The sequence below is a fragment of the Mytilus galloprovincialis genome, chromosome 3 (assembly GCF_965363235.1).
Source record: "Mytilus galloprovincialis chromosome 3, xbMytGall1.hap1.1, whole genome shotgun sequence".
Lineage (NCBI taxonomy): Eukaryota > Metazoa > Mollusca > Bivalvia > Mytilida > Mytilidae > Mytilus > Mytilus galloprovincialis.
The window spans coordinates 102,333,621-102,350,098 of NC_134840.1; the positions used below are offsets into that span (position 1 = coordinate 102,333,621).

Consider the following 16,478-nt stretch of genomic DNA (forward strand, 5'->3'; position numbering starts at 1 on the left):
GTAAGCAAGATACATGCCAATAAAACGGATATTCCTTGTATTCTTAAGGTAAGCTAAAAGACAGCCAATAAAAAGGATATTCCTTGCATTCTTAGGGTAAGCAAGATACATGCCAATAAAAAGGATATTCCTTGTATTCTTAGGGTAAGCTAATATACATACTCTTAAAATGAATTTATTAATTTTTCTGTTGAATAGAGTTAACATAATTGAAGAGGGTACAAGTAGTGATCAATAGCTCCATTGCTTTGTTTTAACATGTTATTGTGAATTTTAATGTAAAGTGAAGAAAATATTTTGTTTTTGTCTTTGCCATGTAATTTCTGTCTTTAAAGGACCATAGCATGTAAACATGGATAATATCATGTCCATATGTCTCTTGAGTGTAGATTTAGTTTCAGTTCATTATAAATGACTATTTGTAGGTTACAACATCAGAAATGAATCCTCCAGGAAGTAAATACCAAGTATTAATGTTAGCTGAAAGTGAGCAGGAGAGACACCGATGGGTCGGAGCTCTGAATGAGTTACACAAGCTTCTACGCAAGAATAAGCTCCCATACAAATCTGTAAGTGTTATTGTCATTTTGATCAGTTGGAGCTATGAATAAATTTAAAAATAAACTTTCAAACAATTTATAAAAAGTGAGATTGATTTATTTTAGTTGTAAAAGAGTTTTGCAGACCAATTAAATACCTTTAATTTTTTATGTGATCTGCATGACTAGCACAAACATTCGTTGGAGAATAAGATCCTAAAAATATCCAAGTTTGAATGTCGTTGAGCATAGTACGGGCTATTACAATTAAAAGTGTTTGACAGAAAGGTATGGACCTGGGTTGTGGTACATTTATGGTTGCATGTTTATTTTATGTATGTAAAATTGCAAAAAGATGTTGGTTGTAGATTTTGGAATTCCCTTCCTACTCTCACATCCAATTAAAGTAGCCATAAGATGTTCGGCTCATATAAATTATCAATATACATGATTTTCTTACTGAATTTAGATGTGATCAATGTTATTTACATATTTAATTCGGCATTAGTTAAAAGTACTGGTCTTCCATTTATATAGGCAGAGATATTAAATTACAATCTCAAAATTACAAATTTGTACTTAAGGCAAAGATGTTTCATAAATAAAATAATAGCATTTTATTGATTGCTAATTATTCTCTTTTTTATTGCAGGCATTTCAGGCTCAGGAGGTATATGACAACTCACTGTCGTTAGTCAAAAGTACCAATTCTTGTACAATTTTAGGTAAGTTGTACCATGGAAATGTATATGTGTGTATGTATGCTCTCTATAAACTTCCTTTCATAGGAGCACCACCATGAGATATAATGAAAGGAGTTCATTCAATTGAATTTATTAGTTCTTTATGCAAAAATGTGAAGAAACCAGTGGCTATTGATTAGCATATCATTAATGAAATGAAGAAACCACCATCTTTGGTGATAATGTTAATAAGTAGTAAGAAAATATCTAATGCACTTAACCTGAAGTAAACATTCTCAACATTTCTTGAATACAGTTGCTCATGTTTGCTCAATGGCAAGAATTGGAATTTTTAAAATCATAATTATTTTACAAATATAAATATGATGTTACAGTTTTGTCTCAAAAAGAGGCAATTATATTAGATGAAAAAGTAATGAAATGTAATCGTATAGTTTTTTGTTTCAGAACAAAACAAATTATTGATGGGAACAGACGAAGGTTTGTTTGTGGCACAGTTAAACAAAGATGGTAAATATATATGTTGATATTGTCCACTGTGATGTGTGTTTTATTTCTTGAAAAAACAACAAAATAGCAGTCTGACATAAGATGTTAAAAATAAAATAAGGTGTGATTGCCTATGAGACAACTATGCACAAGAATTGTCAATCCAAATTACATGTATCTCAAGTACAAATAATTTCTATAAAGTATTTTTACTTGACTTAATACCAATTGGTGGTTTGATAAAGCTTTGGTAATGGTGACTGATATCGATAAACTCATTTATCTTTTACTCTGCAAGAGTGTTCATTGCAGTATTGTAAATTATCACTATCATAAAACATGAGTTAATGTTTTTGTAGTGTTGATCAGGATCGGGGATAAGAATGAGAAGAAACCAGTGTATCAAGTAGAATTAGTCCATGATGAACAGTTAGTAGTATATACTAGTGGTAAGTTTGACAGACTTTTATTTTGTTATTTGTCTAGTGGTAACTATAATTCTTTCAATGGACAAGCACCTTTGCTCAAATGCAAGTCCTAAGAGACTTGATGTTAATGCAATATCTTAAACCACAATCACCACATTTCAGGGATAAAAAACTGAGACAGAGAGAAAAAATAATGAACAGGTTACTCAACTAGGGACAGACTCATATCGTGTAACTATCAATACTCTATAGACAGTCTCCTTGTTATTGTTATCTGTCAGGGTGAAAGAATAAAAAGGACATAAAGGATGTTGGTTGCTGAAATTCATATTTCATTTTACCAGACGTGTTTTTGAAATGCAAATTTAAAAACAACAAGAAATAACCAAAAAAAAATGGGGAAAATGTTTAATACATAACTAATGAAAATACAAAAAGGGCTACAAAACATTGAAGATAAGTTGAGACAATAGTGCAGACCCTTATAACATAAATTGATCTTCATGTGATTGAATATGTTATTTATTAACTAACTCAAGTCACAGCTAGCTATTAGAATAGTATCTTATATTTATAATCGGATTTTGCTTTGTGTTGTTGAAATTATTGATTTAAATTTTTAAAATGATCTTTACAGGTAGACAACACCATGTAAAGATAATACATCAGTCTGTATTAGATGGACACGAAGGTGATCCAGTTAAAATTCCAGACACCAAAGGCTGTAATTTGTTCTGTGTAGGATTTATACGTCAGACTCAAAACTCTTGTCTCTGTGTCGCTATTAAAAGAACTATACAAGTGTACGACCTTATATTAACCAGACAACGCTATCGAAAGGTCAAAGACATTCAAGTTCCGGGACATGTGCAGTTTCTAGAAATAATCAATGATAGACTTTGTGTAGGATATCCATCTTGTTTTGCTATTTATAGTGTACAAGGGGATGCAGCACCGATGGGTAGGTTTACTCTTTTATTAATTTGTTTAGGATTATATCTTTTCTGTTAACATAAAAATAAGACTTTAGATATAATTGCCAATGAGTCAACTATCCACCAAAATTGAAATTAAGTCAATGTTAGCAATTATAGCCAAGCGTACAGCCTTTAACACTAAGAAAAATCCATACTCTATAGTGGGCTATGAAAGGCCCAAACATGAAAAATATGAACCAATTCAATTGAGAAACTAACAGCCTAATTTAAAACTGGTGAAAAAACAAATATGACAGACAGGAACCAATGACAATTACCGAACTACATGTTCCAGATTTGGGACAGGCACTTATTTTTTATGCCCCATTTATGGGCATTTTGTTTTCTGGTCTGTGGGTCTGTCCATCTATTTGTCCGTTCTTTCGTTCTTCCGTTCATCTGTCTGTCCCGCTGCAGGTTAAAGTTTTTGGTCAAGTTAGTTTTTGATGAAGTTGGAAGTCCAATCAACTTGAAACTAAGTACACATATTCCCTGTGATATTATCTTTCTAATTTTAATGCCAAATTAGAGATTTTCACGGTCCACTGAACATAGAAAATGATAGTGCGGATGGAGCATCTATGTACTGGGGACACATTCTTGTTATGTCCATATATGAAAATTACGATAATTCCAATGAACAGGTATGACTTTATCTGCAATATTGGTCTGAATAACAACATATATTACTGGTATAAGTTGATTAAAAATAAACATAGTTGTTTTCTTAAAATGTAAATTGAAATCATCTCATTGATATGTAGTTCTTATAGAAGTTAAATTTTCACAATGCTTTTAATTAATGATAACATTGCTACATATTTCTATTATAGCTTTACTGAACACAGAGGACCCTAGTCTACAATTTCTTGTCCAGATACAATTAGATGCACTGCTGGCAGTACAGGTGTCTGAATCAGAATATTTTCTAGTGTTTAATGGTAAATATGTATAGTGTAATGTCTAAATCTCAATTGAATGTAAAATAGGCAACAAATATATATATTTGGTTGAGGTTACCTGACTGACTCTTATTTATTTCATTCCTGACCCGGAACAATGAACAAAAGATAAAATTCGAGGCATAAAAAAATCCCAGTTGTTAACAAAATGGTGTTATTCCATAATCAAAATGTCTAGATGAAAAAGATATAAAAAAAAACACATTTTATTTTATATTAGTTTTAAAAATTTCATGTAAAACAGTGTTTTAATTATTTTCTTTTACAAAAGAAAGTTTCTTTGATATGTTGATTTTAACACAGTGTGTGTTGTGTATTTCAGTATTAGGTGTATATGTAGATAATAGTGGTAAGAGAAGTAGGACTCAAGAAATGATGTGGCCAGCTCCACCCTTGGCATTTGGTAAGTTTACATTTCATCTTTCAAAATACAACAATATAATGTTAATGAAAATAGATTAAGTGCAAATAAAAAAATGACATATACTATCTCTTTAATGTTAAATGAAAAATGAAAACAATTAAATAGAGATTAATACATGGCCTTTTGCATATCAGCCTGAGACGGAGTCGAGGACCCAGGCTGATATGGAAAAGGCCATGTATTAATCGCTTTATCATATACTTCCGACACTAGTTTTATGTAAGGCAAATAAACAAATGCAATAACTAAAACAATCAAAAACTTTATAAAGAATATAGCAAGTACTAAATAATCCCCACAAAAGTTCCCGTAAATTTTGACGTTATCATAAAAAATATCTGACGTCACAATGGGAAAGTAAACAACCGATACCTGAAACACCGGAAGTAACTTGCACGAGAGGCACTATTATGGGTTTTGTGCACGAGATGCACCTGATATGGGTTATCAGCCCGGGTGGGAAATTATGGGGTGTGTACTTCCGCTCATTACATATATGCAAAAGCTATATCATTTCTAAGTATATGATAATATTTAATAATTGAGAATTCCTTTTTTTAAATTTCAGCCTATTATGAACCATATCTCCTGTGCTATTCTGAAAATGCTGTTTTTGTATATAATATACAAACTACTGAATGGATACAGACTCTCAACCTAAAAAAAGTATGATTTTATTAAATTTGCTGCATAATTATATGAAATGGTAGTGTTAATGTTTTATTTTTTTTCTTAACTTTTTTTTAAGGTGATTTTCTTGTATAATGTAATTGGCTGTTCTAGACTTATTATTAAAGAAATCAGGTTTGCTGAAGCATCAAGTGGAATACAACTTGTAGCTTAAAATTCAAATATATGTGAGCCAAGGCTCGTGTGAAGCATACTTTGACCTATAATGGTTTTACAAGTTGTCTCTTGGCACTCATACTACATCTTCTTATATCAATGTATAAAACGTCAATATTTCAATATTGCTCGCTTGTCATTGTTGCAAATATATAACTAGATGGCACTATTTGTATTGTGAGTAAATCATCTGTCAGAAGGAGATTTCGCACCTGTTGTTGTATTATTTAATTGTTGGAAATAATCATAAAAAACAAAATATTAAAAAAAAAAATTTATTAGGTATAATTTTTATGTCTTTGTTTAATTATTTACTTTCAGACAAAACCTTTATGTAAAGATGGTTCTATGAATTTGTTCACAAACCTTGACTCACAACATATAGTCTACTTCAAAAATATTCACTTAGGTAAGATAATACAGCGTGAGTTAAGGTATTCATCTTATCCAAATCTTTTATATAGAATGTGTTATGTTCAATTTGCACAACTAGGTTGGTGGTTCACTCCAGCTCCCTCCACCAATAAAAACTGACTACCATGATCAATGCCAAGTTTGCTGAAATTGACACTCAACACTAAGAAACACGCACATAAATTGGCATTAATAATCTTATTGAAAGAGAAGTTAAGATACTGATAATTAAAGTCTTGCTGCAGTTTTATTACATGAACTTGTGACTAACAGCGTGGAATAAGAAATCGAAGACCAACTCAAAAGTCTTATTTTCTCATTTAGTGGCAAAAGATCTAATCAGTGTCTACATAATTGATTTTGCATTATATCTACATTGACATGTTTACTGTTGGAGCTTCGGTGGCTAGGTGGTCTAAGTAGTTTAACACCGAGGTTGTGAGTTTGAAACCACACTCCGATTTTAATTAAATAGAACTGTTAGTTTTCATACTGAAGGTCATGGTTCCCCCTGGGCACTCATGCTTCTTGCACCAATAAAAACTAACCGCAGTAAAATAGCACAGTAATTCTGAAAGTGGTTTTGGACATAATATATCGTTTACTGTACGAAAACACATTTTTGATTCAAACCAATTATACAATGACATGGAGTCTAGTCAATGCCTCATTTTCCATGTGATGAAACATGTAAATCTGTATGCTTTACCATTTATAAATTTAAATATAATACCATAACACTAGTAAGTTATGAATGTTTGATAATTTGCAGAAGAAGACAAACTTAACTTATCAGAAATTTTCAAGAGCAAGAGTGTAAACAGAAGCAAAAGACGATTCTCTTTCAAAACAAGAGATGATCAGAATGTCAAAGGGTAAGTATTCTCTATAGCTCACAAAAATATTTGTTTGATCACTTTGTGATGGTGTTGCAGCATATAGGAAGGTAACATCATTTGATGATAAGTGTTTACTTATGGGTTGGGTAATTTTATGTTGGAATTCTAAAATGTTTGATTTTTTTCCCCTAGAAAGGATTGATGTATGACATTCTACTTAGCAAGACTGGACCAATCAGTAGCAATTACAGAACAATCTACTCTAGATTATATTTTTATAAGCATGTAGCAGTTTATGTTTAGCTTTGAATGTTAATCATTATTTAACAACAGCTCAATGTTGTTTTATTTATAGCAGGTCATAACTTAAATGAGGAATTCAGCATCTATAAAATACAAAACGGATAATGATAGAGATATATTCTAATGAAATTAATATATGTAGCTATTAATTAGGTAATATGTTACGGCTTTTCCAGAAATATCTGTTTTGAAGGCTTTTTTGACGTCTATAAAGTGTGTGTGTCCCACACAGCAACTAAGCTTGGACTGTCTAAAGGCATTCCTATCAAATTATTGGTTGGGCCAGATTTTATAATTGTTTGCAATATGAAATAAAATTATATGTTACCCCACTCAGCTTATCTTTTTCACACTTATTTCTGGAATAGCCATGAACTTAACTGAACTTTGCATAGGAAAGAAACTATTTACTTTAATCTCATTCTTCTGCAGCCAACATACTTAATGAATTCCTTGATATCAAGATCTACTTTACATCTTAGCATGATAATTTGATATACTTGCATGATAAATAAATAATTAGTGTGCCAAAGCTAGCATCGTATAAACATGTAATCTGTTATATGAGACTATCCTTCCGTTGTCCAGTTATTAAATCAGTGTGGTCAGTTTGACTGGCAAAATGGAGTAATTGACAATTGGTAATATTTTGTCTAGGCAGGAACGACGTTCTCGTGAAATTTCTGGACCAATGTCGTTCAGTCATGTAGCACATATGGGACCAGATAGTTTTCACACCAGTACTCCAGTACTTCCAGTGCAGTAAGCTCTCTTTCTTATCATAGTGGGCCAGTCACATTGCTATGCTTCAGTGAACTCTGCATGTCCTGCATGAACGATTCCGTAGTGCCCATTACATTATAACCTGCTAACCACCACCTCTTGTACATGTATATCATATAATTAGAGCATATAGTAGTATAGATATATTTTTTCTATGTATATATTGTGTGAATTCTGTATTTTTTGCTTATCACATATAGCATCAACAGATTTTTATGTGGGCATTTGTATACATAAGATATATATAGGTTATGGGAATAGCAAATTTTTTTTTTGTAATTATAAAAGGAATTAATATTTCCCCATTTAAAAAAAAGGTAATTTTCTTTAGACCACAAACTTTTGCAAGATTCATTTGTAGCAACAAAAATTTATCTTCTCATCATATATTTTATAGCAATTGTATAACCGTTGAATAGCAATACTTCATAGTATACTATATATTGATGGAGATATATTTGCGTTTATATATACCTTATATCTATTATGTGGACATGTGATTTCATCGTTTAGCCAATGTCTGCCTAAAGAAAACTTGTACTTGGCTGCACATTTAGATGTATGGTTAACTTATACCCACAAAGTCCAAAAAAATTAATGATGATTGTTGGTTGTTGGTTGCTTAAAATTCAGTGTCAAATATTTCATGCATGTTCAGGACGATACACAAATATTGATTATCCTATGAATAATAATATATACATAAATTAAATTAATGTAAACAAATGTAAATGTGTGCATTATTGAAAAGAGACTAATATTACATAAAGGACTAAATGTAGCTGGCCCTTGCACAAATTTATTAAAGGCAGGTTAAAGCACAGTCTTCACTAAGGAGCAAGTATTACAACAGTTAGACTGCCATTCTAAGTCACAACACAGCTTTCAGTCTGCATGAATATATTCTATGCATGCTACATATATATATATCTGTCGTTAAACTACTTTTGCTATATTTCTAAGGTTAGGAAATAATTGTAATTTTAAGATTTAGGTACACCGAAGTTTGGATGGTGACTTTTGTAGATTTTGTGAAAACAGGGTGTAGAAAATTGGTTAGTCATTAGTTTTTCTTTTTTCGTGCATACCAGATTATTTTTAAGATATAAACAAAAATAATTTAGATAAACAAAAATCCAATATTTCTTTTCAGGAAATAATTCATAATGGCTAAGTAAGCTTTTTAATTTTGTTGTTGTTGAGCAGAATGGAGTGTTGTCTTAAATAATTTAACAAAACATGATATGAAATTTATTTTCTATTTCTAGGGCAGACAGACGATCAAGAATTATTTCTGGACCAACAAATTTCAGTCATGTGGCTCATATGGGTCCTGATTTGGGACTTCAGGCATTGATAGAACTTCCAAAGGTATAGAAAAATGTAGTTTGATATAAACTTCTCAGCATTGTATTTGAAAAATACACCAATGTACTTCACAAATTTCCAAAGTGATGGTACATAGCTTAACAGATGTATATTGGTAGATTAGACTCATAATTTGTGTATATCAACTCCACATGTACAAATATTTAACATTTTGTAGATCATAGGAAATATCAACAGGAGTAATTTGTGTAAATGTGGATATGTAATTCTTATAAAGCAAATCAACAATTATAAATATCAATGACATTATGGATTGGAAATAAATCATAAAAAAACGAAGAATAACTTTTTTTTACAATTTGTGAAATTTAATAAATGGCGGTGAATATGTTCCTCAATTGTTTGAAATAACCTTTTATACATAATCCTTTCTTCCACTGTCACATAAATTAACTTTCTTTATGACAAACAACAAGGTATTATTTAAGAATCAGAAGGATACTAATATGTATTTATTATCTTATAGAATCAACCTCAACCAGAGGCCTCAGGAGGGAATGATCCAATCCCACAGAGAGTTAGAAGTATGCTGCATCCTAGCATGAAAACTGTTCAAGAAGCTCATACAAGGGGTGCACAACATAATGGTAAGTAAGATGTATTGAAACATGTATTTTATGCAAGGTGTCCATTTATTGGGAAGGAAATACAACTTTTCTTGAAAATCAGTTGATGTTGGTCAGGGTATTTAAATTTTTGGAAGGTGGACTGGTTCCTTGAATATGTCAAAAATTTACCTCCTGTTTTTCAATACTGTAAATTCAGGAATTATTAGGTGCATTTATTGTTGCAAATTTAACATAAATGTGAGATTTATAATTGTGATTTCAGAAAAATATGCATCAAGATATATGAATCAGATATTAGAATGCAAGTTCTTATTGTTGCAAAACTCACCTAGTCACATTTTTTCCATTAATAAATAATAGTTTCTTTATAAACTGTGTGTTGAATGAACAAATATGTTATATCTCCCTTTTCTCAATAGAATGACTTCATATTTTGTCATGAATTGAAATGTGTAAGTTTTTAAGGTCTATCAGGCAGCTACTTCAAGTTTTCAGATACATAGAGTTAGAACTAGGTTTATGCTTTACAGTTAAAATAATAAAGCATGCAAACCAAGAGTTAAAATGCCTTGCTTGCAAACTTTTTTGGTTGTTTGCTCAGGCATTGTAATTAAGATTGATACCTAAATTCAATGGAGAGGTGGAGTAACAGTTTGTTTACTATATTAAAAAAGAGTTGATTGGACAATGGATATTATATTGGAGACAGTTTTGATATTCATTGACCAATCAAAACTTTGTATATAGTAAACAGACTGTTATATTCCACCTACCCTATTATTTCAACTGTAACACAACAAGTGTATAACATGTCTGATCACAGTTTTCAATTGAATCAAATATTTTGTTTGTTAGTACAGAATGAAGCTTACAAATTCTATATTTATTTTAGGAAGTGCTCGTCCTATTTCAACTGCATCTGACAGTCCAGATTTAGGCCATGACCGAGCATCTTTAGGAGAGAGTACATCTTCAATGTTTGAGGTAAGACAATAGATACACTATAACAATGTCAGATCTATTTATAACAATATAGCTAGTACATATAGGACAAGTGGAGATAGGCATGTAGTATGTGGGTTCCCATCCTGTGTGCTGATACTCTTAGCTTTGTTTGATGCCAGTTACAGCTGTTATCATAATGCTAGCAAGTTAAAGGTTTGGTTGGCTTGTTTGCTTTGTTTGTATTAATGTTTGCTCAAGCATTGTAATTAAAATTGACATCTACAAACAATGAAAAAGCACAGTAAAACTTGCATACTTTATATTTAAATTTGATTGGACATTATCAAATGATAAAATTTACCTATATACAGGTTTAACTAAGCCCACTTATATTGTTTGTAAATGTCAATCTTGATTACAATGCTTGAGCAAACTTTAATGCAAATAAAGTAAGCAACCCAACCAAACCTTTAACTTGCTAGCAGTAGGATAACAGCTGTAAGGTCTATGTGTCAATCAGATTATGATATCTTTGAAATTTGTCTGTAACTATATGTTTCAAAGCTTTCTAAATGCACAATGAAATTATCATCATTCAAATGTCTAGTACTTGTATTGCACAATCTGAACATGTTATGTATACTTCTTAATTTATATATATGTATTCAAAATGTAAACAAATTTTCATATTCGGTTCTTGCACAGAAAGGTAAAATAGTTTCTACTTATCCTGCAAATCACAAATTTTACACGAAAGTCTACAGTAAACCTCGCAATTTCACTTTTTTCATATTTTACCCTCCTTTAAAACTTGGCTACACTTGTTTCCGAACATTACCAGAACTATTTGATTTTTTGAAGAAAAAAAACATTTCAATTACTTATTACATCAAAAATAGTAAAACTTGTTTGTTAAAAAGCAAAGCATTAAAATGATCATGTTGCATAACCAAAATATCTTGACTATTTTGTTAAAGAATAAAACGTTTATATGACTTTGATTTCCAGGTTCATGCTATGTCACCAGACTCAATAGGTAGAGGTGTAAGCAATTACACATACCAAAGTTCAAAGTGGCCCGTATAATCAACAGGTCATCATTTTATCATCCTATTGCTTGCCTCCTCAATGTGCTTTTGTAGTTGACTTTTGTTTTTTATGTTGTCCTATTATTTCAATGGAAATCGTGCATTAATATGTCAACCTTTGTTTTTTTAAGAAGAAAATAAATATTGTTTTAAAATTGCATGTGAACGTAAATTTTTGTGTACCCTATTTTGTAGAGTAGAAATTCGTTATATAGGCCATTCCAAAATTCATATGTACATATAAAGGTATTCCTTTTATTTAGTTAAATGTTCTAACGGAAATCAGGATATTGTGTATGTTTTCTAGTGATTGGTCAAATCTTTCCAGATTATGTCAGCTGTTCTAGAAATGAAAAGGTCCTTGATATTAGAAGTTTTAAAAATCATTGAACAGAAATTTATACTGTGCATTTATTTATTTTCATGGATATCAAATTTAGTCGATTGATGAAAATTTTAATTTTTTATTTAGCAAAAGTCTGTATTCAAGTCTACACAGCTACTTTTGCATCTAGGTACTATTTCTGTGCTAAAAATGTGTAGTACTGCAAATCTACTTTTAATATTCAGTACTATTTTGTTACTCTAAAATTATTGTAAAATTTCGGTACCTGTATTTTACAGTTCTTTATTTGTACTTGAAATTTAGGTACTACATATTTTTGGTTACTACCATTACATTTTCAGCATTTTGAAAGTTTTTCTATTTCAAATCTCTTAAAGTTATGATTTTCAAACATGGAATATTGTGTTATTTCTGTACCAAAATATTTAGTACAAATCAAGTACTGTAAAATAAAAGTACCTAAATATTACATTAGTTTTAAAGTAAAGAAATAGTACTAAATATTAAAAGTAAATTTCCAGTACTGCATTTTTTTAGTACAGAAATAGTACCTAGGCAATAGTAGCTGTGTATAAAGAGATTGGGTTTGTTGAACATATAAATAAATACCAACAAATATCCACGAAAAATGAACTATTTTTTAAATAAAGTATATAATTGGAAAAGATTTGACCACAATGGAGGCAGATGTCTGGTTTTTGTGCTGTTATATAATGATGATTTAGTAATCTCAAGTTCCTCGATATTATTTTCCCTGAACGTCAATATACAGAGGCATATCAACTCTAGCATGCCTTTTTTCTCCCTCACTATTTCAGCATGAACACAGCATGTTGTTGTCATATACAAATTTCATTTTACCTAGTATATCTGTTTATCCTCTTTCATATACATGATATATTTTATTTAACTCTATACTTTATTATTAAATTTATTTTAATTTATTAGTACCAGGGTTTTAAAAATTATGGTGCTAGATAAAATTTAAATTAGAATTACCTAGGTTTGGTTTTTTGCCTAACTGGAAGGTACATGGTTTGTTTTTGTTGCCTAACTGAAAAATACAAGGTTTGGTATTGTTGTCTAACTGGAAGGTACAGGGACAGGATAGATATTACTTAGGTTTTGTGCCAATGTCCTTGTCAATTTGTGTCACACATTGATATTCCACAACTCCTTGACAACAGCTTGACAGAATTCATCCACACTTGAAAATTCTTCTCCAAGAATTAAGTTATGCACCTGCTGTTTTGGGCTTTTCCCATACTTAAACATCATAAAATATAGGAGAAGAACATGACCCTTATCATACCAACAACTAGTTTTAGAATAAATGTGTTTATATCCAATCTAAATATGCAATATTTAATGACCTGACAAAACAGTATCATAACAATATATCCCTTCTTAATAAGTCCAGTAGTCCATATTTCTAATAATTAACATATTTTCACATGAAAATAGTCCATCTTTCTTGAAAATTATCTGTTTTGTTTGCATATTAATGCACACAAGCCATATATGATACCAGACAAAAAACTGATCGGCTACGTAATATCAAAGGCAAAGTTATGCAATAGATTAACAATTTAACTCTGTTTTAAAAGCTCTTACCGTCTTAAAACACATATGTTTTTATGTTTGGCAATACTGGTGGTAGACTTAATACTATCTGTCAGCTTATATTAATAATTCATCAAATATAAGGAAAGTGTGAAAAAACTCATATGACCATGATACAAACTTAAAATTATCTGTTAACCACTGGTTTGATTAAGAAGAAGACCTTTGAGGTGGATTTGAATGCCCTTGTAAAGGACAGCATTAAGTGTAACTTGACAGTCTGTCTTTCTGTGTGTCTGTCAGTCCATCCTTAATTATCTGTCCTATTTTCATTTCTGCATTCTGTCTGGAAGTTTTGGTTCTTAACATTTTGTTTGAGTTTCATAAAATTTGCATAAGGCAAACTTAAGTCACTTACTGTTCTAGAGATATGCCGCTTTATAACTAAGGAAATTGTAATTTTTGTTCCTGAACTCTACTTAACTAAAAAAAGAAGATGTGGTATGATTGCCAATGAGACAACTCTTCACAAGAGACCAAATGGCACAGAAATAAACAACTTATAGGTCACCGTACAACCTTCAGCAATTAGCATAGCCCATACTGCATAGTCAGCAATGAAATGACAATGTATAACAATTCAAATGAGAAAATTTAATTTCTTCTCCTCCAAATTTTATAAAAATCATACTCATTACTTGCAGACAGAGTTCAAAATTTTACCATTCTAAACTAACTCCAAGTTTTATTGAAATATTGCAAAGCTTACATGAGGGCTAATGAAAAAAATCTTTAGTAACTTCAGTAAAGAAACTTATGCTTTTTGCAGCTTTCTTTCAAACCAACTTCATTCAAAATTTATATTTGTCTTATAAGATTTTTAACAAGAACAAAACAAAAAACTAGACTTAAAAGAATAACTATCAATAATTGATGCACATAAACAATAATATATATTTTAAGTTTAATATTCATGGCTAAGGTTCAAGAATTGAAAGTTTGATTCCAAAACAAATCCATGGAAGCTCTCATATTATCCATATACTATTTGCATCTGAATTGCATTTATTTTGAACTTTGGACAAGTAAATTTTGCACAACATACTATAAGGAGATGTTTGAACATGAATCAATTTGGTAACAATAACTTTTCTTTTTGATAGTCTGAATCTGAAGCATGACAGATATAAACACAGTATCCTGAGTACGTATGCTTCTGTGCAGCTTACAACTCTCTGCCATTTCTCTCTTTACATTGGCATAGCACATCTTTTGGGATTTTATTATTCATGGGGACACACAATGAGGGTGTAGTACGGGGTATATGTTGGTTTTAGGATTCAGTAGATTTATGATAATGCAATATTTTTGTTGATGTTTGTATGTTTCAACCAAAACTATTGTAAACCTTAATGTATTTTACTATAAATTCATACATTTGACTCTTCAGGAATAATATTTGTCATAATAAACTAAAGAATATAAAAAAGAAGATGTGGTATGATTGCCAATGAGACAACTATCCACAAAAGACCAAAATGACACAGACATTAACAACCATAGGTCACTGTATGGCCTTCAACAATGAGCAAAGCCCATACCGCATAGTCAGCTATAAAAGGCCCCGATAAGAAGCCCACACTCAGTGAGCAGGGGCTTCATTGCATTCACCTTGTCCCTCTGTCCGTTTTTTTCTTCATGATCAGATTACTGTCAACAAATATTTCTATCACACTTTCGTTCTACTGTACACAATGACTTCATATTTAGTAACCAGCTTGACAGTGATCAGTTGTAATGTGTGTCAGTGAAACTTCTTCCTGATACACATGATACATGGAGTTTGGGAATATTTAGAAAAATGACCCGTTTTGATTGGTTTAATACTGGCAATGAAATAAGCTATATAGCAGACTGTTTTGAAGCATAAATAGTGGAAAGAATAGGACAGATACAAAATCTTCATTTTCCAACGTAAAACAATAGATATTATTTTGTATAAAATGTGGCTTTCTGAATTGTTAAACAAAAAACTTTCTATCATTTTATTTTAAATGCTTTTTAATGTCAGATACAAACAAAAAAAGCTCATCCCCTAAGCATGGCTTTTCTACCTCAACCATAACTTCCTTCTTCTGCCTAGTGAAATTAAGATTTTTTTTATTAAACCGTTAAGAAATGTAAATAACTTTCATGATTGCTTGTATATTTGTATGTGATCCTATTTGGTTTGTAATGTTGAGGGTTCAAACAGGGAATAAATTATTATCTATTTTTGTAAACTTGTTTTTAAAATCACTATCTTCTTACTGATTAAGCTGTTACTTGCTTTCGCTGAAAACTTTATAAATGAATTCTATATAAATAATCTTTTGATTTTTTTTTATAATATTCTGACTTTGCTAGTTGAGTAGATAACTACATACCTTTAAATATCCATACATGTGAATCATGTACTCCCAACTAATACATCTCATCGCTATTTGTCCGCCATTTATACTGGACATTACAAAAGTTCCCATATAATTCTGACATCAAAATATAAAATATCTGACGCCACAATAGAAATGTGATTGTTGTATGTCGTCAAAAGTTCAAGGGGGTCAAATTTCAAAAAAGTGATAAGGTGTTTAAACTTTTACTACAATGGGTATCTTCCATAATCTTTGTAGCTGCAGAAATTGACAGTGATCATTAAGTGAATTAACGTGAGGGAAAATGTTTACAATGTCAAGGACATTTAATTTAACACTTACTATGCAGATTATCTTGTTTTGTTTTTTAATCTTAACTTAATATCGAAATGTAACAGAGTATACCATTGTCATGCTTGCAAAAGACATGAAATTTTCCTTACAACATCATTATAA

General features: G+C 30.7%; 1 protein-coding gene across 8 annotated transcripts in view; it reads left to right on the plus strand.

The window, feature by feature from the left end:
* The window catches only part of LOC143069588 (serine/threonine-protein kinase MRCK alpha-like), a 60,139-nt gene that overhangs the window by 38,984 nt on the left and 4,677 nt on the right, over positions 1 to 16,478 (plus strand). For 2 of the 8 annotated variants that reach the window (XM_076244288.1, XM_076244290.1), the window contains 15 exons: positions 426 to 569; positions 1,192 to 1,264; positions 1,691 to 1,753; positions 2,092 to 2,181; positions 2,798 to 3,121; positions 3,971 to 4,078; positions 4,422 to 4,502; positions 5,092 to 5,189; positions 5,691 to 5,778; positions 6,556 to 6,658; positions 7,583 to 7,687; positions 8,977 to 9,079; positions 9,564 to 9,684; positions 10,559 to 10,650; positions 11,895 to 11,945. In XM_076244288.1, the coding sequence (XP_076100403.1) occupies positions 426 to 569; positions 1,192 to 1,264; positions 1,691 to 1,753; positions 2,092 to 2,181; positions 2,798 to 3,121; positions 3,971 to 4,078; positions 4,422 to 4,502; positions 5,092 to 5,189; positions 5,691 to 5,778; positions 6,556 to 6,658; positions 7,583 to 7,687; positions 8,977 to 9,079; positions 9,564 to 9,684; positions 10,559 to 10,650; positions 11,895 to 11,945 (1,644 nt within the window). Of the gene's footprint in view, positions 1 to 425; positions 570 to 1,191; positions 1,265 to 1,690; positions 1,754 to 2,091; positions 2,182 to 2,797; positions 3,122 to 3,970; positions 4,079 to 4,421; positions 4,503 to 5,091; positions 5,190 to 5,690; positions 5,779 to 6,555; positions 6,659 to 7,582; positions 7,688 to 8,976; positions 9,080 to 9,563; positions 9,685 to 10,558; positions 10,651 to 11,619; positions 11,705 to 11,894; positions 11,946 to 14,771; positions 14,813 to 16,478 lie in introns of all 8 variants that reach the window. The other 6 variants (XM_076244292.1, XM_076244296.1, XM_076244294.1 and 3 more) reach the window with 5 other exon arrangements.